The sequence below is a fragment of the Trichosurus vulpecula genome, chromosome 9 (assembly GCF_011100635.1).
Source record: "Trichosurus vulpecula isolate mTriVul1 chromosome 9, mTriVul1.pri, whole genome shotgun sequence".
Taxonomy (NCBI): domain Eukaryota; kingdom Metazoa; phylum Chordata; class Mammalia; order Diprotodontia; family Phalangeridae; genus Trichosurus; species Trichosurus vulpecula.
Window position 1 is genome coordinate 41,043,460 of NC_050581.1, and position 24,634 is coordinate 41,068,093.

The 24,634-nt window shown below is 37.6% G+C and overlaps 1 protein-coding gene across 1 annotated transcript in view; it reads right to left on the reverse strand.

The window, feature by feature from the left end:
• The window catches only part of SVEP1 (sushi, von Willebrand factor type A, EGF and pentraxin domain containing 1), a 347,418-nt gene that overhangs the window by 27,773 nt on the left and 295,011 nt on the right, over nt 1-24,634 (reverse strand). The window contains exons 42-44 of the mRNA XM_036739508.1: nt 16,821-16,994; nt 7,231-7,407; nt 3,776-3,946 (exon numbers count right to left, since the gene is read on the reverse strand). Of these exons, the coding sequence (XP_036595403.1) occupies nt 3,776-3,946; nt 7,231-7,407; nt 16,821-16,994 (522 nt within the window). The remainder of the gene's footprint in view (nt 1-3,775; nt 3,947-7,230; nt 7,408-16,820; nt 16,995-24,634) is intronic.

Consider the following 24,634-nt stretch of genomic DNA (forward strand, 5'->3'; position numbering starts at 1 on the left):
CTATGTTGGTCTTATCTAAAAAATGTATGTCTGAATCTGCACCCATGACCTCTCTTTCAGGAGGTAGGAAAATCAAGGGGGATGAACTAGACATCTGCGTTGTTCTATATTCCAAAGCAGAATGCTTACATGATAGCACCTGACAAGTGATAACAATAGCAGTATTAATAATAGCTAACATACGGTGCTTACTTGGTGTCAGGCCCAGTGCCTGACAATTATTATTTATTTATTATTTCGTTTAATACTCACAACAACCCTAAGAGGTGGATGCTATGATTATCCCCATTTTGCAGACGAGGAAACTGAGGAAGACAGGTCATGTGACTTGCCAGGGTTACACAGCTAGTAAGCGTCTAAGGTCAAATTTGAACTCAGGTCACTGTGCCACCCAGCTGCCCCCCCCCCCCCAAAAGACAAAGGTCTTTTACCGGCTCAAGTTAAAAGTGCTACTAGGGAATACAATGTACTTAACAGGCAGCTATGAAGAAAAAGGAGAAGTCCAGAAGGGGAGTTATGATTTATGTTTGATATCACAGAGAGTTCAAGTAGCCCTTATGAATTTATTTCTTTTCAAATCCCACAGACTCTTTAGAAGTTATCCTTCCCTATCCCAAGAATTCAGAAAATGCTGTTCCAGTAAAGTGAAGTTTCCTTCATTTCACAAACTCTCTGGTCTTCCAGACTGGCATTATAACTCCTTTCTCAGTGGGTAAATGTGGAAGAGAGTCAAGGACAGAGAAAAACCCATAATTTGTAATGGAGAAAGCCTTCGCAGACATTTTGTTTCATTAAAAAAAAAGACTTTATCCAGTGTTTTTTAGCCACATTCTATCCTCCTGTGAAAATATCATGGAATATACATAATTTATGGAGTACAGGAAACCAAAAAACTTAAGTGCTGATGAACCCTGAGTGACCTCAATCCCATCAGCCTGGGTTTAGGGAAAAGACAATTCAGTATCTGGGTATTGCTTGCATGTGTGTGAGAAAGGAAGAAAGAATGTGGAATTTTTCTGTATTTCACTGTGGTTCTGTTGTAAACCAGAAATAATTCCTCCTTGGGGGGGAACTCATTCTACTTTATCACAGACATAGAAGCAGGAACATCAGGCTTTTTTCTTTATACCTCAGCATGCTTCGGATATCTGATATGCAGATAAAACAAGGGTCTTACGTAAAATCATGGCCCATTTGTTCTACTATATATCAGTAGGTGAAATTTGTAGAATGAAACGGTTAACAGCCCAACAGTGGCAGGTGCTTAACCAGTCCGTGTTCTTTTCCTGGGCATCAGCTTCTAGTTTAGCCAATGTTTCATATTATAGGACCAAAATATTCAATGTCAGCTTATAGCCAGTCCTTGAAAATTTGCTAATCTTTAAAGCACAAAGAGATTCCTTTCCAAACTGAAAATCATTAAGCTTTTGTGTCTGTTTTGACTCTACTGAATATCCAATTGTGGAGAATAAGACACCAGATCAATTTTAATAGACTTTCTTTCTCTCTCTCTCAGTCTCTCTCTCTCTCTCTCTCTCTCAGCAAGCCTCAGCTCCAGGCATATTAAATGGGCGTGTCTTAAGCTTAAACTTATTACCAAACACACTGGTTAGTCATACTTAGTCATACAGCCATTTATCATGACCATTTCCAAATGTACAAATTTCACATAATTAGTAACCATGACAACCTCTATGTTGACTATGTATGTCACTCCACCTTATAGCTATGAGGTTTCCTTCCCAGAATACATTTGCCATGGATCCAGAGACACCAACTATTGATTCCAAGGAAGGTCAAGGCTAAACATTCTCTACTTTCTTTCTCTTCCCTATCAAGTTGTGTAGGCAGATGCAGGAAAGGTTCTGTTTAGCTGACTCCCTCTTTCCCTCCTCTCAGGAAGGAAGAGGCACTGCCTTTGACCCTGACTTTTTCTGTGATGAGAACATAGCATCACTGGAGAGTTCATAGTGCATTAGAAATATGCTCTTTCCCAGCAGGGGCAGCAGAAGCAAAAGTTCAAACAGATTCCTCCCCTGCTTTTTTTTGTTTTACAGATGGGACCCCTGAAGCAGGAGTCCACAAGATAAGGATATTTGAAGGGCTTTCTTATAAAGTGCCTATCTTCTCTCTCAACATGGGATCAAAGGATGTCAGAGGACCTGAAACGGACCTTAGAATATAAATAATCTTTTAAACCTACTGCTTCATCTACAGATGAGGAAGCAGAATATATCACATTATAACTAATTACATGGAGAAGCATCATGGAAAAGTAGAAAGGTCTTTGGAGTCAGAAAGAGCTAGGTTCAAGTTCTGCCTCAGCCACATACTGACTATGTAATCTTGGCCATATCACATTAACTGTTAAGTGCCCAGGCAGCTCTCTAAGAAGATCTATTGCCTAGTCAGTGCTTTGGTTGTGGGAGTTTTATCACTAAAAGCTTCCTAAATGAAGTAAGTCATGGGTCAAAAACAAAACAACCAACCAAAAAACCTGACTGCATACATAAAGAAAAGAAAGAAAGCCTTCCAGCTAGGACCTCAACTATTTAAATGATTGTGTGACTTGATCAGTTTTTCCCATAAATCTTTCATTAGGGGTCCATCCACCCAATATGCTGAAGACTCTTGTCTTAGTCTTTTGTTATTAGAGGGATATTCATGAGGTACTTAGGCTGTCTGTTTTTTTTTTTTTTTTTGCTCTTGCTACATAGCTGGATCACCTCCTTATCCAATCATTCATATCTTTAAAAACATTTCTTGCATTAAAGTCATCACTGATAATATACTGCAGCTCACTTATGCCCACTATATATCTCTCCATTGTCCTTTGGGTCACCTGCAAGTTAGGTCCTTTGAAAATGATGATGCCCTAGAATTTGCAGTCATATAGGATTGCTGGAAGAATATGGGTGGGTTTTCACTTCAAAGAGCACCTTGGATTCACTGAATGTGCTATGATATTTGGTCTGTTTTTTCTCTTATTCAATTAAGGATTGAGCTCATTGTCCACCTACAGTGTCTCTCCTAGATTGGTACAATGGCGGAGCAGCTCAATGAAACACCTACTCAACTGCATACCCTTGTCTGCAAAATAGGCATTCTTCATCTATTTGGTTTTTCCTGTATAGATTACCAGACTAACCTCTTTAGAGTAGTTATTGATATCATTTAGGATTGTCTGTTATATTTTGAGGCTCGACTATTCAATGCATAACAGTATTTCAAGGAATAAGGAATCCTGTATTCATATTGCAATTCATAAATCCCAACTTCTTCCCCTTACAGGAAATTTAAAAATAAATTTCTAAAATGTATTTATTTAAATCACTTTAATACCTGGAATATGTATTTTTAAATCTTACAGTAACTGGCATAACAATTGAATATATTAGAATTTAATAACTTATTATCTTAGAATCCTTAGCTTTCTTCAAGCCTCAGGTCAGATACCACCTCTTCTGGGAAGCCTTCTCAGACCTCTCCAGTCATGAATGTTCTCTGCTTCCTCTACTTACCTTGTTTTTTCCTTAAGTATGTACGTGTTGTATGCACCAGTAGAACATGGGCTCCTCGAAGGAAGGGATTGTTTTATTCTAATCTTTGTATACCCACCACAGAATATTATGTCTTACACATGGCAGGCACTCAATAACATGTTTATTGAAATAAATTAGTAAGTTAAACAGATACTAATCTTAAGCTATCTGAGTTTTCTATGTAGATTTCCCAAGAGCTTCACAAAAAAATAACAAATCAAATTTACCCATACCTCTGCAAGTAGGTGGTGATGTCCAGGTTCCATTTCCCAAGCACACACTTCTAAGGGAGCCTTCCAACATATATCCACTGTAGCAGGAGTAGGTTATCAGGTCTCCATACTGGTAATGTATACCACGAGCAATTGCATTTTCAACATGAGCTGGAGGTCCACAAGAGATCTCTAAATTAAACAAAAGAATCAGTTATAGGCATGCCTACTTACAAGGCCCACTGAGAAGGTATTTGTAGTGTCCATAGGGACATTTTGATCTTGTGTTACTATTCTACAAAATGACGTGTTAATATAATATCTGCAACAGTTTTGGGCAAAATGAAATATCTGCAACAGTTTTGGGCAAAATGAGGTTTAAAGAGTCAGCTATCACCTAAGGGTTGGAGGTTAGCTTTATAAACCTATGGATGAAAGTCTTTAAGGAATTAAGAATTAATATTTGCATTCCACTAACAGGGATGGCTGAGAGAGCTCTCCCCATAGGGGTTGGCTTGTATCATTGTGCCTATGGAACAAGAAGCATAACCATGTTGAATGTCCATAACTGATCCCTCTTCAACATGTAATACCTATCATAGCACTGTGCAACTTGTGGTTACTCATGGGGTTATGTGAGTGAGGGTGTGAATAAGGAGAAATTTTTAATATTACATTTTATAAATGAATATATTTTAATGCCACAAAATTCTACTTTAATTAGGGGTGTCCTGGTTAATGTTTAACAACTACACCATTGGAAAAAATGTATGCATGGCATTTTAAAGTTTAATCTGTAGTATTATCATTTTCTCCAAAATTTTCTTCAATCTAAATAATCAACCAAACAATTAATCAAGCCGTGATCTGTAGCATTTTCCAATTCCTGAGGTGTGAATGCTCACACTAAAAATTTAACAATCTGAGCTGCCATAAGCCAACTCCAGTATACCACCGAGTACCAATCATGGAATATTATAGTCTCTAAAGAATTAAAAATAAGTATCACTCAGAGGTCAGTGGAAAGGTACATGGAAGGATTGAAGAGGCTGCAACACATAACAAAAGTAACTATGAAGAAGAATCACAGTATAAAATGTTAATAAGGAAATGTCTTATTGAAAAAGAAATGTGATAGCTTTAGAGGAATGTTCTGCCAACTTGATTGATTTTTCTACTTAAATGTTTGTATATCTATTTGAGAAATTGAAGGTTGTGTTTTCACAAGACAAATAAGCAGGACTTCAGATGGATTCACAGGTATAATTTCAATAACAGAACCTTGTTGTCCTTTGTTTCTATCACTCATTTATCACTAACTTTAGGTCACACTGCACTAGAGTTATTTGTGCAACTGTCTCATCACTCTTACTGGAATGTAAGCTCCTTCTTCAGCCACTGTACCTGGCAGTGCCTTGCACACAAATAGGTACTCATATGACGGAGGGTTGGAAGGAACTTTAGAGATTATCTGGCCCAGTTCCCTCTTTTCAAGACATGAGGAAACTGAGGCCCAGAGAAGGAAAGGGACTTGGCCACAGTCACACCAGCTAATAAATGCAAGTTTTCCAGTCTTGTGGGAGACAAAGATGTATAAAACCCAGTCTCAATCCTCAAAGAGCTTACAATCTAGTTGGAGAGATGGGAGATAAGATAGGAGAATGTGAGAAGGATAGAACAGTTAAATAAATGTGTAAGACAAACATTAACAGAAGTGTCACAAAGCAAAACTGCTGCTGAACTGGGAGTTCTAGAATACTTCCTCTCAGCATATATCTTGAGTACTTTGTTGGCTATGCCATCATCTAGAGAAAGAAACATTTTAAATTGATACAGAGAATATGTTGAGCTGGATACATTTTGTTTGTTTTTCCTTAGACATTTCTTTTAAATTTCTGAACTTAAACATCAAATAAAATGAAAATCTTCATATAAAGTAGTAAAACTGAAAAAGATAATTATGTAAGAAACTTCATTATAACTATATTCTGTATGTTAATAAACTATAAATTATAAACTACATTAACAAACTATATTAATATATTATATATAATTGATATAATAAACTATATTAAACTATAAACTATATTCTGTATGTTTATAAACTATATTATAAACTATATTCTATATGTTTTTTTCCCTTTTAAATATATAATAAATTCAGGAAGAAGCAAAGCTGCCCAGCTTGTCTGTCTTTCTTCCTGGCTTTCCCTTATGATCTTTGTTATGTGTTTAAAAAAATTCAGTGACTCCTTCCTTCTATTTTTCTCTCCTTCCTCTTTCCTTTTCGTCCTTTCTTCCAATTGATAGCCCCACTCCTAATTAAAAAAAAAAACCCGACTTCTAATACATGTGCTTACTCAAGCAAAAAAAAAAAACCCTCATATTTCTAGGTACAATTTGAAATTTTATTCTCTTTAGTCTTTGAATTTGGCATAGAATATCATAACTGTAAAGGTCCTTGGAGATTGGTTAGTCTAGTGATTCCTAATTTGTGGGATGTGGACCCCTCAGAGGCTACAGAGTAATAACCCTATATGGCATCCATAAATAAATAAATATGTACTTGATAGATTAAAAGTCTTACAGACATTATTCTTTTCTGAGTATAGGCAGATGCATTTCTGATTAATAAAATACAAATTCCCTTAAAAGCATTACTAATTCATAGTAGGATTTTGTTGTTCTATATTTTCTCAATTAACCGATATCATCATGTGATTGTCCTTAAATCTTTTTTAAACAATGTAATTATATAACAAGAAAGGGACCACACACTTGTAATGGTTGGGGATTGTTGCTCTAGTCCAAATCTATGATTTTATACATTAGATAATTGAAGTATAGCGAGAGGGAGTGCCCAGCATCTTTCCTTAGAATTTTCAAGATTGACAAAGCAAGCACTGGTTGATATCATAAAACAGGTATAAGGATTGGACCTGCAATTTCAGTTGTGTAGGAACCCAAGGTGAGGAAATTCCTTCTACCAATTCAGGTTGGTACAACACACAGTTTTGTTGTTGTTCGTCCTTTATTCTCAAAGAGGACCCATGACATCAGGAGGGTGATGTCTTTACTTGCAAATGAATTGGATTTAAGTAAGGAAGAGCTATGCAAAGTCATCAGCCCCACTCTCTCCTCCAGTCCAGTGGTAAGACATAGGTCAGAGTTTTAGCCAGGAAGATCTGGGTTCAAGTTTCACCTCTGACACCTACTGGCTGTGGGACCCTGGACAAAGTTAAGTGATTTGCTCAGGGTCCCACAGCCAGTAGGTGTCAGAGCTGAGACTTGAACCCAGATCTTCCTGGTTCAGAGATTGGCTCCCCATTCAGTACACAATGCTATAAGAGGCTCTCTGCTATAAGAGGCCAGTGCTCAAATAAAATCTATAATTAGGTTATGGGATTTGACAAAGTCACATAACATTGGGAATACAGGCTACAACAGATTTAATTAGATCTCGCCAGTACACTTACTTTCACACTTGGCACTTGTTGGTGTCCAGGTCTCATCAGGGTTGCAGGTAATAACAGCTTGGCCCTGTAGCAGATAGCCTTCTCGGCATTTGATAGATACATTCTGACCAACATAAAATTCCTTCTCAGAAAGAAGAGCATTCTCAGGGATTACAAAAGGTACAGGACAGGGATTTGCTGTAAAAAAGGGAAAAAAAAACCCTTTTATTGTATTTTTTCCTATTAATTTCCTTTATCATCCTATTTTCTCTCTCTGTCTCTCTTACCTTTATGATTTAGGATTTTCATTTCAAAGGATCCTCGTGTTTAAAATATAGATTGTGAAAGATACTCATAATATTAAATTTCATGTGTAAGATTATTTATGTGGGTAACTCAGCTACAGAAAACCAGGATTTGAAACCACCAAACTACAATCCACACAAGTGAATCAAGTGCCTGAACCTGGTGACAAATTGAATGCTCTTTTGAAGATCTAGATACCACACTACCATAGATCTATAAGGTGGATGTGACCTCAGAGGCTATCAAGTCCAACTTCCTCATTTTACAGATGAGGAAACTGAGGCCCAGAGAGGTTAAATGACTTGCCCAGTGTCATACCTAATAAGTGTTTGAGGCAGGATATGAACTCTGGTTTTCCTGCCTCCAGATCCAGTGTCCCATTCATTACATTATAGTGCCTTTCAATATTTCAAAAGACTCTTAATTTCCATCTTTAAAAAAAATAATGGAAAAGGAAGACCATAGGACCTAAGATTTAGAACTGGAAGGAATATTGGAGGTCATCTAATCTTCATATTACAGAGGAAGAGCAGAGGCTTAGAGACGTTAAGGGACATCTTCAAGGTCACCCTAGTGGTAAGTAGCAGAGGCAGGATTTGAACCCAAGTCCCCTGACTCCAAACCCCAGACTCTCTACCCTGTACCACACTGAATTCCATATGAGTGGCCTTTAGAAGTTTCATCAGGCAAGAATATAAGAATCATGCATGTAATTTTAGAAATCATTTCATTTCCTTCCACCATTTTACAAATCACAAGGTCATGGCATTACAGGATCAATCAGGAGCCATATCACAGGTCACCTAGTCCAATCCTTTCATTGTACAACTGAGCAAACTGAAGCCCATAGAGGTAAAGTTAGTTAGTAGGCAGCTGGGTGGTGCAGTGGATAGAGCACTGAGCCTGGAGTCGGGAAGACTCCTCCTCATGAGTTCAAATCTGGCCTGAGTCACTTACTAGCTGTGTGACCCTGGGCAAGTCACTTGTTGGCCTCCATTTCCTCATCTGTAAAATGATCTGGAAATGGCAAATCACTCCAGTATCTTTGCCAAGAAAACCCCAACTGGGGTCATGGAGAGTTGGACATCACTGAACAATGAGAGGAAGAATTTCCTCATGGTGACTTAAATCCATTTAACATGAACCACAATCATGAAGAGTTGGACACACCTGAAAAAATGAGTCAAAGCGAGTTAGTGGCAGAAGCAGGACAAAATTCCACATCTTCCTGGAGGTCCTCTTTCTATTATACCATACTTGTGGAGGGATGCATGTGTGTGCGTGCGTGCGTGCGTGCGTGCGTGTGTGTGTGTGTGTGATAGGGGTGTGGGGTATTAGCACTAGACAATCATATCGGATATCATAAACATGACTTGAGTCACAGAGTTACTCATATTTTTCCTATTATAGGTTTGGGTTAGAATGCAATAAGGAGATTTTTTAAGACATCTTACACATCTCAGTGATAAAAATATATGAATGTAATCCATATATTTTTATGGTGCCAAGGGAAACTCTAGGAAATGCTCGAGTGAGGGATTTTTTATAGCATATTGTGAGATATGAAGAGATTGGTGAGGAACATAAATTGAGATACCAGTTCCAGCTTAATGCTGTTTGGTGAAAACGTTACTGCATTCCTGAGTGTCCTTGTGAGATAACTGCAAGAACATGATGGTCAATTTTAGGTGCTGGGGCACTAAGAGGAAATTGAAGAGATAAAGAAGGTTATGTCAGTAATAACAATAAAAAAAGGAGAGAAAGCTGCCGAAGGAGAGAGATTTATATTTGTTCTTGGTTTTGGGGAAGATTCTGGCCTACCTTCATCAACAGCCTATGAACTGGTTGTATTTCAAAAGTTTAATCATAAGTTGGTACTGACTACCCTTTCCTCCTTTCTCTATCTTTATCCCTTGGTGAACCATTTCTACTTTACACTATTTATTCTACTCTCAAAAACTTCACCTGCTTATTCTAACACTGATCACAGCTTTGCTCAACCCTAGCCTTGGACTACTCCTACTTTTCACTTATTTTGCTCCTATTTACATTCTGGTGAATGGGGTGGAAAAATTTAGGAAGCTCTAGGGATTGAATGCACTATAAATTTACGTTATCTAATTTCAACTGGACCCTTCGCAAGGCAGCCATACTCTACACAGCAGTTGTGGATTCAGGAATGAAAAGTAAGAAAAAGAAAGACCCAGTTTTGAAGGGCTTTAATCAAAGTCCATTGGAGGAATATATAAAGAGAGGAAAAAAGAAAGTTTAAGCAATTAGGGATGAGAGAAGAATGGGTAGAAAAGTTAAAGAAAGTTGGAGTCTGCATTGACACAGTGTGAATGCAGGCTTTTGAAAGTAAAGGGATTTTGGAAGGAGGTTTGAGGGAGGTTTTGCTCTCATTGAGATAAGAAGGATATGAGAAACTTTAATTACTCTTTATGATATGGAAAATACAGAAATATGTTTGTAGCATTGAATTATTTGAGAATAGCATCCTCTTTCTTTTTTTAATAAGTAGCATTTCCTACCTATATGCCCCTGTCCTCTTTGACCTTCCCAGAGTAACAACTGAAGAGCCTCAGGGAAAGATAGAGCTGGATTAAGAAATCAAAGGAATTGATTTAATTCTTTCAATGATTTAAAAGGAAATAAAAAAAAGTTATGGGAAGCTGAGAGTGCCACCACAAACTTTTTGAACATGAACTAACTCAGAGGTTCCCAAACTTATTTGGCTTACTGCCCCTTTTTCAAAATAAAAAATTACTCATTGCCTCCACACCCCAGAAATCTACTTTCTTTAATCCTTTAATGCTTTTCTTGAAATTTGCATCATTTAAATTTTTTGAAATGATGCATCTTAAATTTAATGATTTTTTGTAAATTTGTGGGTTTTTTCCTGCATTGAAATTTTGATGACTCAATATTGCATCCTGTAACTATGTAGTATTGTAAACAAGTCATTGCATGCACATATTCCTGCCCCTGTATGCTGGACTTCCCAACAATGCATGAAATGCTTGCCTGGCAACACTTGCTGATTAAGACCTGTCAGCACACTTGACCACTGATTGGTTATAACTTGCATTTTGTATGCTTATTTGGAAAATAATTTAATCCCCATGACTTTAACTCTGTTATACAACTGATGTAACATGTATGAATGGTTGTTCAAAATTTTATCTTCTCTTTCCTTATGCTTCCATCACTCCCTTATTTTTATTCAATACCCCTCCACCCCCAATTGCACTCAAGACTACTACAGCCCCTCTGGATCATTCCAGCATCCCCAGGGGGCAGTACCATCCACTTTGGGAACCTCTGAACTGATAACAGTGGGCCCTTAAGAAAACTGAGATTTAAAAGTTACCAGTGGTGATTATAAACCCAGATTTGATTTGGTCAAAATTTCGTTCTGAAATGAAACCATTATGTGGTCTCATTTACAGTAAGATACATTCTCCTATTAAGAAAACTGTGGTAAGTCGTAACTTAATACAAATCACATAATGCTATTTAGCATTAAAGCAATATGCTGGAAAATTCATCTATCTGGAAGACCTGATTTAAAATTCAGTCTTAGAAATTTATTGCCTGTCTTACCTGTGTCTACCTCACTTTCCTAATCTGTAAAGAAAATCATAATAGTAGCCCCCCACCTCCCTGGGTTGTGAGGATCACATAACTGCGAAGTGCTTAACACAGTGCCTTGTAAACACTAAATATTAACTGTGTTACTATTTCTTTAATTGAATGTAATTACTCTGTGCTGGACTACTCTATAATGGGGTTTTAGATGTGATTAATATGGAAAACCAAAAGCGATAAAAAGAATAATTTTCTACGTAAGATAATTTGGAAATGCATTCAACTGAATTGGTGTCACCAACCTGATAATAAGTTTGTTTCATGTTTTAAATACATGATATTGCGGATGCTATTATTGTATTTCTAAATTTTTTTCTTATATCGTGGAATTTGGGAAAAGTAATTTCTCTTTTAATTTGGATGCTGTTAGATAGGAATTTAGCTGTTAATGTGGTCAAAATGTTTGAAAACTGTTAAATATTTAATTGGGTAGATTTTGCTTTAAAAAATAATAATAATTTATTGTTTAAAAACCGTAGCAAAGATCTCTTAAGTTGTCCTTATCTGTGAGGTTCCTTGGGCCTTTTTACTTGAGCAAAGTCATAAGTCTTATCAGCCCTACTGATAAAATGCTAAAGCAGAGTACTGAAGTTTGAGAAATTGGGACTATGCCCAGCCAAAGCGGGGAAACTTACTAGTTTGCTTACAGTAAAGAGTGAAGTTTATCTGATAGACTATTTGGTTAACACTTATGGGAATTAGGAAGTTGTACTTGTTAATAAATAGTCTGAACCAACTGAGTAACAATAGGCCTTAGATTCAAAGATTTCAATCTTTGGCAATAATAGCTAAAGGCTTATTATAGAAAGCATTTTTTCCTGGGGTTTGGAGTTAACTATTATGTGTTCACTGTATGGGTGAAACTTTGGAATGTAATTGTTCTTAAACTATAAATGAAGGGTGAATAAGATGTCCTTATATATGTCAATTGTTAACTCTTGTTGCAACATGAGAAAAATAATCATTGTTGTTCAGTCATGTCCAGTTCTTTGTGTCCCCATTTGGAGTTTTCTTGGCAAAGATACTGGAGTGGTTTATCATTTCCTTCTCCATCTCCATCTCCATCTCATCTCTTACAGATGAGGAAACTAAGGCAGACGGGGTCAAATGACTTGCCCAGGGTCACACAGCTAGTCAGTATCTAAAGCCAGATTTGACCTCAGGAAGATGAGTCTTCCTGACTCCAGGCCCAGCACTTTATCCACTGTGCCACCTAAATGCCTTAAGCTGTGATCAGTGAAATTTTACTATTTGAGGTTAAATCTCTAGAGACTACAATTAAGTATTGTTCTAAGTTTTGATTTCAGGTATGGTTATCTGAATTGTTATGAGGCCAATAGCCCATCACTCAAAGGACATGTTATGTGCTGTCCAAAGAGAGCACAGTCTGGAACTCTGTAGATGGATGTCTGTCCCTGGTAAAAGTTGAGGGGATTACCTTGGCTTAAGTTAAGGTAGGATCCTCTTGACTCAGTTTTTCATTGTGCTATTTCCTTTCTCACCCCATTAATTTTGAGTGTGGTTTTTGATACCTTGTGAATAAATGTGGAACTTTGCTGTGTGATTGACTGTTAACTATGACTCTTGCCTGGCATCAAACAGAGCTAACGGACTTTTCCCCATTATGGCTAATGTCAGGTCAGTCCGCACCCTTGTGGGGACAATCTTGATACCATATTAACCATGTCCCTCCTTTTCCTTTCATAGCAAATGTCTATAATTAGGGCAGGTGAATTGTAGAAGTCTTTGTTGTTACAGTACTAAATCAATTAATAGATTAATACTAAAACATCTCTGAGTTATTATAATAGGAAGTAAATATAAAAGGTTTTACTCTTTTCAATCTGAGTTTGTAGTCGGTTCTATATTCTATATAACTGGGTAAATGACTTCTTAGCTTGGCCATCCCCTTGCTACTAGTTAAGATTAAGACCTTGAGATATCTCATTATTTAAGGATGATATAGGGATGATATTCTCAAAACCAGGGAATGAGACAAAGATGTAAAAGTTTTCTAATTAAATGGAGTAGTAAATTTTGAGAAAGCAAGATCAGACTGTTTTCTCTAACACACACACACATATATGGAGAGAGAGGGAAAGAGAAGAGGAGGGAGGGAGGAAGGGAGGGAGGGAAAGGGAGGGGGAGAAAGAGGGAGAAGGAGGAGGACGGGGCGGAGACTGTGTTTATTATTGGTTTCCAAATGTTTCCAATGAATTATACAGGCTTTGAGTATGTTTTAGTAACAAGTTCTCAAAATTGGATCAAAGATTTTATATATAAAATTGCATTTATAATTATAAAGAAAAGTGGAATTATTTTGCTATTTTGAAGTCTTCGATAATTTTAAGAGACAGAAGGGCTCATTTTCCAAGTCAGGCCCTCATGGATTTTCTTTTTTAAGATTCTTCTTTTCTCTTGTTGATGGCAGTTTCCCTATAAGGTTTAGGTAAAGAGAGAAACAGCAAACTATGTAAAAATTGAAATTCTCTGAAGTTTCAAGTGAATTATGGATTTCTAATTTTATGTTCTTCTTATAACCCTGTTGTTAACAGGATAAGAACCATAAGGCTTCAGTTGGTTTTCACCACATGAACTAGTTATTGGAAAAGCAAATTTAGGAGGTTGTACTAAATTGTATTGAGTCTTGTTACTGGCAGACTCTAGCAGAATTACCTAGGAATCTCTATAACTGACTTGGAACCAGAGGAGCATATCTACTAGAGGAGCCCTCTTCAAAGTTGCCCTGACAATGAAACCTATTCCAGAATGTCCAAGGGAAAATGTTTCCAGTGACCTGATAATTACCTGGGACATCTGGGACTCAGGATAAAATGTGCTGATTAAATGGATATTGGGAGTGGATACCAGCTTACAAGGAGATGAGGTTATTTTATGGTGTTTTTGTTTGCTGAATTTTCTTGGTAACACATAAATCTCCCCTCTCAATTTATTTCAGATTAGCCCTCCAAATAGTTTGATCGGTAGCCTGACTTAATTTACCTATAGAATCTATTTAACAAGGTTTGTTTCCTTAGGGGGTATAAAACACTCTGAATCTGCTTGTACTCTTTGTGCCCCTTATTCCACTCTTTGATGCCCCTTGAAGGTAGACTGTCATGCTGTCTAAAAATCCCTAATAGATAAAGTGATCCTGGGGATTGAGAACCCAGCATTAGTGACTCCACTTTGCTTTTAGTCACCATTTTGTGAAGTTAATTTTCAACTCCATGTAAGTCACTTGATTTAGGAGGTTTCACGAGAGTACTCCTCCTCCTCGCTGTAAGCTGTCTTAAAGAATATCACAAGAATACCCCTTTTCCTCTCACCTCAGTTTCTCCCTACTCCCCTCCACCAATGAGAACCCAGATGTCTCAATCCCTATATTCCTGTGTTTCCTGTTTTTGACTCCCTCCAAACTGTATGTTAACTGTGAGAAACCAAGCTTCTGGGTCCTTGGCTACTGAGAATCTTGGACCTTGTTTGTTTTGCAACTGAATGCATTGCCAAATAAATCATTGCTTGGATGTAATTACTTGGTTTCTTAATTACTTAATTACTGTAATATTGGTATTCTAATGTCCTGGCATGGACTCTTCTTCCTACCCTGTGTTTCCATTAACTAGGCTGAAAGTATTCACCCAATTCTAAGCTTCTAATTGATAATCCTAGTGGCCTGGAAAGAGGATCATCTAGGAGAAGATGACAAGGTTAGGAGCAAAATCAATGCTGGAGGAAGCAGGGAGGAGTGGGAAAAGGTGGAAACAAAGGGAGTGGGAAGCTGGCACAGCTAAACCAAAATATTTGTGAATCCCAGGTAAGGTTAAAAAAGTCTCCTGAGTATTGTGTGTTTAGTGAAAAGCTTTGAGTCTTCAGTATGGCACATAGAAGTTCATCTAGCATAAAATAAATGCCCATTCCTTCAATTCTTTTCCTTCCTCCTCTCTGAAATGGCTGACTACAGTTGGTATATGGAGGATTAGGAGCAGGGATCAGTCATCTCCTTTCCCTCTCTTCATGGATCTTACTCTCAGAAATTGCCTGCTTTTACCTTGCAAGAAAAGTGTTCTAATGACTTGATCTAGAGTCTGGTTTTGCATTCTTTTGTAATCAGGGTATTGGTTTATGTATTCATTGACACATCTTCTGACAAACATAGATTTTATCGACGAGCTGAAGTGTTGTGATTAGTTGTGGACACAACTAAATTTTAGAAAACACGCTGACGAGGTAAAAAAGTTTCCAGAAAAGGCATCAAGTAGGATGGGGAAGGTATTAAGTTTACAACATAAGAGAATCTGTTGAAGGAACTGAGGCTGTTTAATATGGAGAAGACTCAGGGGGAATATGACAGTGGTCATTAAGTATTTGGAGGCCTCTTACCTAAAAGAGAGATAAGACTTGTCCTGTTTGGTCCCAGATGGCAGAAATTGGAAAAATGGATAGAAGGTACAAAGGGGGCAAAATTAGGGTTGAGATAAGGAAAAAATTCCTAAGAATTAGAGTTATCCAGTGGAGGAGGTTGCCTTGGGAAGTGGCAGACCTCTTCACTGGCACGACTAAATAACCGCTTATCAAGGATATTGTAGAAGGCTTATTCTTTTGGTATGGCTGGACTTAATAAATGTTTGTTGGGTTTTTTTAAAGTGCCAGGCACTGTACTGTTTTACAAAAATCTTATTTAATCTTCACAACCTTGTGAGGTAGGTGCTATTATGAATTTTTTGCAGTTGAGAAAACTGAGACACAAGATGAATGACTTGCTCAGGGTCACATAGCTGAGACCATTTTTAAAAACAGTGACTCTAGACTCAGAACTTCCTGACTCTCAGCCCAGTGCTCTCTCCACTGCATCACGTGGCTGCCTGTGACTTGGTAGTCGCTGATTCCTACTGAAATTCTGTGACTGAAATGCATTACCATTGTGCTCTCAGTTATAGTTAGATAACCCTACTTGGGAAAGTTACCTCGGTTATAATTCTTCTTTGCAGCATGACTGATGTGAAAATACGTTTAATGTGAATGTATATGTAGAACCTATATTGGAATGCATGCTGTCTTGGGGTGGGGAGGAGGGGGAAGGAGAGAAAATTTGGAATGCAAAAACTTGTGGAACTGAATGTTGTAAATGAAAAATAAATGAATTAAAAAAAACAAAAAACGAAGAAAAAAAAAAGAAAGTTACCAATAGTTTAGCCAAACTACAAATTACACGTGAAACCTTGTCTCATTCTAAAGAATATACTGTCTTTTAAATATTGTATTTATGAATGCATTTGAAGTTGTACTACAGTATCTGAAATATTTTTTTCTTTCCTCGGTGTCATGACATTTCCTCCAAGTGAAGTACAGAATTTACATCACCCTTTTAAATTACAGAGTCCTAAGAGAAGTGGATTTGGTAATTATCCAGTTCATCTTATCAGTGCAGACATCCAAGCCTGATAATTCAGGTTGTGTTCTAAGTCTTAAAAAATCTGAATTAAATGATTTAGAGGTGTGCACTAATCACATTAACCAGATAAATACAATTTCATCTAGTGACAAGTCAATCTCTCCTTTAACTCACTAACAGAGATTAGAGATTAGGGTGCAGCTATCACCAAGGAGTATTAGAATCGAATAAAAGCACAATCCCTGTTCCGTTCATCACTCACGTTTACAGGAAGGTATTGGATGGCTCCAACGTCCATTTTCAGTGCATTCTGCAACAGGCTCTCCTTCCAGGGTATATCCTAGATTGCAGGAGTATATTACTCTTGGACCAACTGTATTATTTTCATATTCAACTCCTCCATTCTCAAATTGGATTGGAGCTTCGCACCCGATTTCTAGAGGGAAAGAAAATAAGTCTGTGTTAATAATCTCATGCTCAACTTAATTTGCAATTCCCATTTGTTTTCCTGCTATAATTGCAGAAAAAAACACCTACTACTTAATAGAAAATCCAAAAACGTGATCATCGTATCATTTACATGAAATCTTGTTGACCCTCTAAAAACAGCATTGTCTCCGTTAGATTAATGGGTTTGGGCATTATGATTTCAGAGAAATAAAAGTTACTACCTTAATGCAGTTTTGCAAAATCATTCGTCATACCATGTGTTCAGATTTTTTTTTTTCTTTTGGATGGTTGTAGAGAAGGTCTACTGGACATTGTTACAGGAAACTCTTACTTTGGAAACTGCCTCAAAGAAATTCAGTTACTTTGGCGAAACTGTAATTAAGTCTTACAAAGTCACCTGCAGCGCTCAGAGGGTAAATAGTAATTCTACTAGGATGTGAAGGAAGCAGGATTTGAGATCTGGCCTGCTGGGACTTCAAGGCTGGTCCACTCCTGATTTGTGATTAGAAAAATTTGCACTCTCCTTGTCTCCTGATTTATTCTCTCCCCATCTCTGCCACCCACTCCCGAGGCAGGGAGGGGAGGGGGCAACATACACACATACACACATATATAGACAGATATTTCAAAATATATTTTTAATAATGAAAAGGGGATGCACAGAATTCAGATAGAGAGAGACAGAGAGAGAATCAAAGAAGAGCCATAGGGATGAATAAAAGATTAGAAGATAAGGCATATAAAGAAAACTCAAATTAATTAGATAATTAACTCTGGAGAAGAGAAAACTGAGGGTCAATGGGTTACTGATCTATTTGGGGCTTATGCTATTTATCTTTACTGGGGATAGAAGAAAGGAAATCATCTTAATTAATATTTAGGGTTGTTTTCAGGAAGAATTTGGGTGGCTAGGTGGTGCAGTGGATGGAGGGATGGACCTGGAGTCAGTTAGACTCATCTTCCTGAGTTCAAATGTGGCCTCAGACACTTACTACTTGTGTGACCCTGGGCAAGTCACTTAACCCTGTTTGCCTCCATTTCCTCATCTGCAAAATGAGCTGGAAAAGGAAATGGCAAAACACTCCAGTATCTTTGCCAAGAAAACTCCGATGGGGTCATGGAGAGTTGGACATGACTGAAAAATAAGAGGAAGAATTTCCTTATGGCGACTTAAATACATTTAACAAGAACCACAAGAATAAGAAAATTACTAGTGAAGGTGGGAATTCCTTCTCTAGTAGGCTTTAAAATAGATTCAATTCTTATTTCTCTGTGGTAATATAAATCGGATCCTATTAGAAGAGTAGGAAATGAACCAGCTGACCTTTTGTCTTCTCTCTGGCCTGCATGCACTGAAGCTCAGTAGTCAAAAAGTATGAGGCAAGGGAGAAAACATAAGTGTTTAGGAGCACATTGCAGTTAACAGAAATAGGCAATGGGGCCATAGAAAAATCACAGAACCTTAGGCTAGAAAGAACCTTTGTGATTTTTAAATTTTTACTAATACATTCCAATACTTTCATTTTTCTAGATGAGGGAATCGAGGCCCAGAAGATGCCTCTCTCCCAAAGTGGGCTTGCTCCAAGGAGCCTTTGAAGAAGAGTCCATAAGAAAGACTAAGGATCATGGGGCTGGCTTCCTAATTCTTGCCCGTGTTCATACTAGAAGACTTTTGTTCTTGTTTAATTGTGTTTCTTATCTTTTTCCTTGTATTTGTTGAACTGGATTGTTGCATCGAATTTCTTCTTCTGTACTCACCAACTCCTTACATTTCACTAGAAGAGAAAACTACTGAACAAAAACAAATGCTTTTCATCGAGTCACAACACAATTCAAGGAAAGATCTAAGAGAAAAACACAACAATACAAGTATCTGATTCCTTCATTCACTGAATGGGAACAGAATGGTTTGAAGCCGACTAAAATGAGCCTCTGGCAGGGATACTGGATTCTAAATATAAATTCTAATACAAACTGTATTCTAGTTTGAAAGCATGTTTCACTGGCAACATGATAAATTATTAATAAAACCAAGACGTAGATGTTTTCCAATTTCACAGACTTATAGACAGAAGGCTGCTTGGAAGTCATCTGGCCTCACCCTTTCATTTGGCAAATGAGGAAACTTAAAGCCCAAGAAGTAAACTGACTCACCCAAGGTCAATATAGCCAAAAAGTGGCAGAGGGGATTTTCAAACAATTTGGTAAAATTCTTTTCTTGGGTTTTATTTAACAACTTTTATTTTTCCCTGCCACCCCTGATTTTGATGAGACTGCACCAAATTCAGTAAAAACTGACATATAAATTGAAGTGAGTCTCATACAATGGAAAATCCTGCTGTGAATCAACATTGCCTTAGATGACTGGAATCAGATGGTGCTGGCAATTACAGATAACAGGTAATTATAGTTTAAGACAATAGAGTTGGAAGCAAATGTCAAGTTCTTTGTTTACAACAAGCAGACAAAAAGGCATCAAGTCATTCTGTGGCATTAACAAAAATGTGTTAATGAGAAGAAACGGTAGACTTGGAAAATTCACTTCTGCACAGCAGCATTATAGGAAAAATGCAACGATGTACTTTTGCTTTTCACTGCTGATAAGATAATCCATAGTTTGAAACCTCTGATCATTTAAAAAAAATCCTTGTCTTATTTATCCTTATTTGGTTGGAGTAGCTAATATCGGAAACTTGGGGAATTTCAATCATCTAATTTGGCTGGACTTTTGACTTTGAAATCGTGGAGCTGCCAGACATGGAACTAAAATAAAAACATCAACTGCCTGAATGGTTTTTTTTTCCTTTTTTAAAATTGTTGCACACCTCCAAATTCCTAATTTTCAATAGTTTATAACCTCTTTCTCAGTTTAGCAGGCTGAGAAGAGCAGACAAAGTGTTAAAATCCTTTCTTCATATGATCCTCCCTGTTAACTTGGAACATGAGTGGTATTTTTTCCCCCTTCATGAATGCCTTTTCAATAATGAAGAGTGTGACTGAGGCACAAAACTGGGTGACTGAATACACTTTGTGGGTAGGATTCCTTCCTGGCCTTCAAACACTGGAACTTAGATCTGAAACCATGTTTCCATATATGGTCATAACCCAATGGACTTCTAGCCAAAGTCAAGTGGAAAAGATATTAAAAATAGCAAATAATATTGTACAAGATAAATACAGAGGGTACCTTCTGCCAGGTCTGAGTAAAGAAAGCTCATTTATAATCAGCAATACCATTTGTGTGCAAAACAATTAGCCAGTTAAATCATTTAAAACAATTTGTCTTTTCAATAGATAAAGTATGTCGGCCATACGGAAGATGCTAGTTACCTCCTTTATGAAGAGTTAAATCATAGATCATATTTTTTAGAGCTAGGAGATCATGTGGAACTCACATAAGGACTCAAAGAATTTCAGAGCTGGAGGGAACCTTGGAACCTATCTCCATGTAGTCACACTGGTCTAGAAAGTTCTCTCTTCATAACTCCTCCTCACAGAGCCTCTCTCTTCCTTAAAGATGCAGCTCCAGGACCATTTTCTGCATGAAGCTCTTCCCAATTCCCCTTGAATGCTTGTGCTCCCTCTCCTAAACTACTGTAAATTTAAATACTTGTATACATTTGTATTTATCAATTTTATATATATTCTGTATATATTTTATTTGTAGTTCTTGTCTCCCTCATTAGAAAGTAACCTCACTGTGAGTAGGAATTCTTTCATTTCTTTGTACCTGTACATGGTGCCTGGCCCATAGTAGGTGCTTAATAAATACTTGTTGATCGATTGAACCTCAAGGGCTATCTAGTAAAACCCATACCCCCAAAAGAATCCCCACTACCTTATACTGGAAAAGTAGTTACCCTGCCATTGTTTGAAGACCATAAGGAGGATCCCACTACTTACTAAGACAGCTCATTCAACTTTTAAGTCATTGTTTTAAGATTTTCTTCATAGCAAGTTTAAATTTGACTGCATTTGTTCCTACTTCTGCCCTCTCAGGCCAAGCAGAAGAAGTCTTGATTCTTTTTTTTTTTACATCATATCACAGTTTTCTAAATACCTGAAGACAACTACCATGTTTTCCCTGAACCTCATTTTCTCCGGGATAAACGTTACCAGTTCCTTCAATTGATCTTCACTTGACAGGGACTAATTGTGCATTAAGGGCAGCTAGATGGTGCAGTGGATAGAATGTTGGGCCTAGAGTCAGGAAGGTCTGAGTTCAAATCCAACCTCAGACACTTACCAGCTGTGTGACCCTGGGCAAGTCACTTAACCCTGTTTGACTCAGTTCCTCGTTTGTAAAAGGAGCTGGAGAAGGAAATGGACATGACTGAACAACAACAACAGTTGTGCATTATGAGGAAAATGAGGCCCAAAGGAGTGAATGAAGTGACTTGCCTATTTTCTGATGTTATAAATAATTTTGTAAAGTTAAGGTACTGAGAACAGTTTCATGATGTGTTAAGCTGACAAGGCACGGAGAAAGAATGCATGCTATTCAGGGTTGAAGTTATTACTTTCTTTCCTTATGTATCCTTCCCACATGGATGACTTCCCAAAGCCTTTCTGTAAAGTGGCTTTGGAAAGAAGTACTTTCCACTTTACAGAAAGGCTTTGGGAGGCTTATATTGTCTGAAAGAGTGAAATACTACCTCAACAGTGAAGAGGAGCAGCCAAGCCCAGCAGAAAAACAGTCTAGCTACAGAGCGGCCCAATTTAGCAGCAGTATCACATGTTCAACGCTGACACCACCGTCATCAATAATATTTTGTTCAGGCTTTTCCCAGCAATGGAAGCCAGTTCCAGAGTTGTGAGTTGCCCTGACCCCACATACCTCAAAACCATACTACTTTTAATTTTGTTTCATGCACTGTGTGCATTGGTGAAAGAGTACATCCTGCACCTAGATTAAACCGTAAGAGATTTTTGATTTATAAACTATTACTCCAGATCACCTGTTACTGATTCGTCCCTTTCCCAATAATTATGTGTTTCTTCTGTAGTGCTTGATATGAAATCCTCTTTTAAACAACTAAGGCAGTGGGGAGCTGCTATCAGGAAACAGAGGAAGAGGAGTAAAAAAAAATGAGGAAACCTTGTGCTGTTTCCCTCTTAGGGGGTAAGAAATAGTTCTGATAACTGAAAATTGGGAAAAACTAGAGGAAATAGTAGCAGCACATCCATAGGGGATGTCAATTAACCCCAAAAGTAGTGTTACAAGATAGGAGTAGGGTGAGCCTGGGCTTTATAGCTTTGGTCACATAAATGTATTTTTAGCTAACATGAATTGGCTAGAAGATGTAAGATTTTGCCAAACACTGTGTGACAGATATGACGATCCTTCCAGATACTCCAGCACTGGTCATTGGCTTGACTTCTAGCACTCAAGAATTGTCTTTTTTCCCTCCCATGGATCCCAGGTAATTTCCTAATGGTTGCCATTGTGGTCTCTGAAAAAACTTCCATAAGCTCTTTGATAATCTTCCAGCCATTGGATAGTGTAAAAAATTGCCCCCAAAGTGGAAGGGACAGAATTCAAAGTAAAACCCACGCTACTCCTTATGAGCATTTCCTTATTCTCTAATTTATTTCCCACCCCAATCCCTTCACTAGGATAGCTATCACCAGACCCTCCCTAGATTCCAGGAAAGACTGAATTCCCTCAGCTCTACTGGCCAATGTGAATAACCCTTTCACCATGAAACCTACTGAGTGATAAGAATTGAAATAAAACTTTGCTAGGTAATTAAAGGAAAAATAAGATAAAGCAAAAATACATACAAAGCTTAGATGATTGATTTTAGAAAGGTGAAGAATTATTCATTTATCATTATCATCAATTATTCACATCATCTTATTCTATTACCTAATAAGGCCCAGCAGCATCTCTCCCTTTAAACCATCTGATTCTTTCTTCCCTCACCTGATAAGGGGTAAGGGAAGAAGAGAGAACTGAAACAAGAAAAAGAGATGATGAGGAGTTCAAGGAGTCAGATCCAGAATTTTATATTGATGGTACATGAGGACTATAGTATGAGACCAGAGAAGAAAAAAATAAGAGGTAGGAACTTGTTTTAAAAATAGTGGGAACTTTGGAAGTTAAAACCAATCTTGGAAATCATGGAATTGTTCAAGGTTTGAATTAGAAATGATTGCAGAGATCACCTAATTAACTCCCCTCATGTTTCAGGTGACATCCATAGGGGTGGTTAGGACAGGTGATACCAGAGGGGCCTTACGAGCCACCTCATCTAAACTCCTTGTTTTATAAATGAAGAAACTGAGGCCTAGAGGAGTGAATTTGACCAGGGTCACACAGGTAGAAAGTAGCAGAGCCCAGATATGAACCCAGGTCCTTTGATTCCAAATCCAACACCCTGGGTGTGGTGGCAGGGTGAAGAAAGAAATAACTCTTAATTAAGTTAGCATTCATTATCCTGTTCATTTCTGTTAACTTATAAGGTCTAATTCAGATAGCTTTTAAATAAAGAGGTATAATCACTGTAGTAGGAACTTAAGTTTGCCATTTGTGCAGGGCTGAGCTCCTGCAAAGCTGAGCTGGCATGGTCACTTCCTCATTTTGTGGTAGTCCAAGTTTTCCTTAGTGGTAGTCAAAGTTAACACTCTGAACGACGCTCACCTTCTAGCTAGCTCAATAATTCCATGATATCAATTGTAACTGATGTAATGCTATAGCCAATCAGATAATTTGATGATTGCTATGCCCCCAAAATACCCTGTAACACCCTTGACATACTCACCAGTCCAATATTGGAAATCACTAAATTTCCTTGTTCCGATCTTGGTCAACCCTCAACTAATCAGAAATCAATCAAAACATGTTACAAAAATGCTCTCTAAATCCCTCAGTTTGTCCTTGGCTCCTGAGGAGCCCTGCATGCCTTTTATTGGCAATTGCTAACCTTTCTAATAAATTGATCATGTTCAGGAGTTTGTGCCTCAGTTTCTCTTTATTGCATATTTTTATTGCAACAGGATGTATAGTAGTCCACAATATATTACCAACAATAATTAGAGGGTGAGAAGGAATATTAAAGATGTCTTCAGTAGTACATATAATGAGAAAGGGAAATGAGCTGGTTTTGTTGTTGAGAGTCAGGGGGAGTGGATGGATAGCTTGAGTGCTGTCCTGGTACCCAAACAAAACAAAACAAAACAAAACAAAAAACCTGAATCCCTGAAAGAACAAGAGGATATGGACAAGAATTACTCTCTGTGCTGTAGCCAAATTGGACTATTATCCTTGGAACTCATTCCATGGTCCACCTCCATGCAGTTGCCCAAGCCTTCTCCTAATGCTTGGAATACTCTCCCCAAAATCGCTATGTTGCTCTACAGCCCAGGTGCCACCTTTCCATGAAGCCTTCCTTGATTCTTCCTCTACTTCCCATTTCCCATTTATTACTATCCATTTCCTCCTCAAATTACTCATCTTCATAATTTCAGACTGCCAAGTCGTTGAGGGCATGGATTTTTGTTTTTGTTTTTGTATCTCTCGGTGCCCTACATGTTATAAGGGCTCAAATAATGTTTGAGTTGAATTCAGCTAATGTGGGCTAAATAGTTTTTTTTGTGGATTGACCTGGGAAATCTAACTAACCA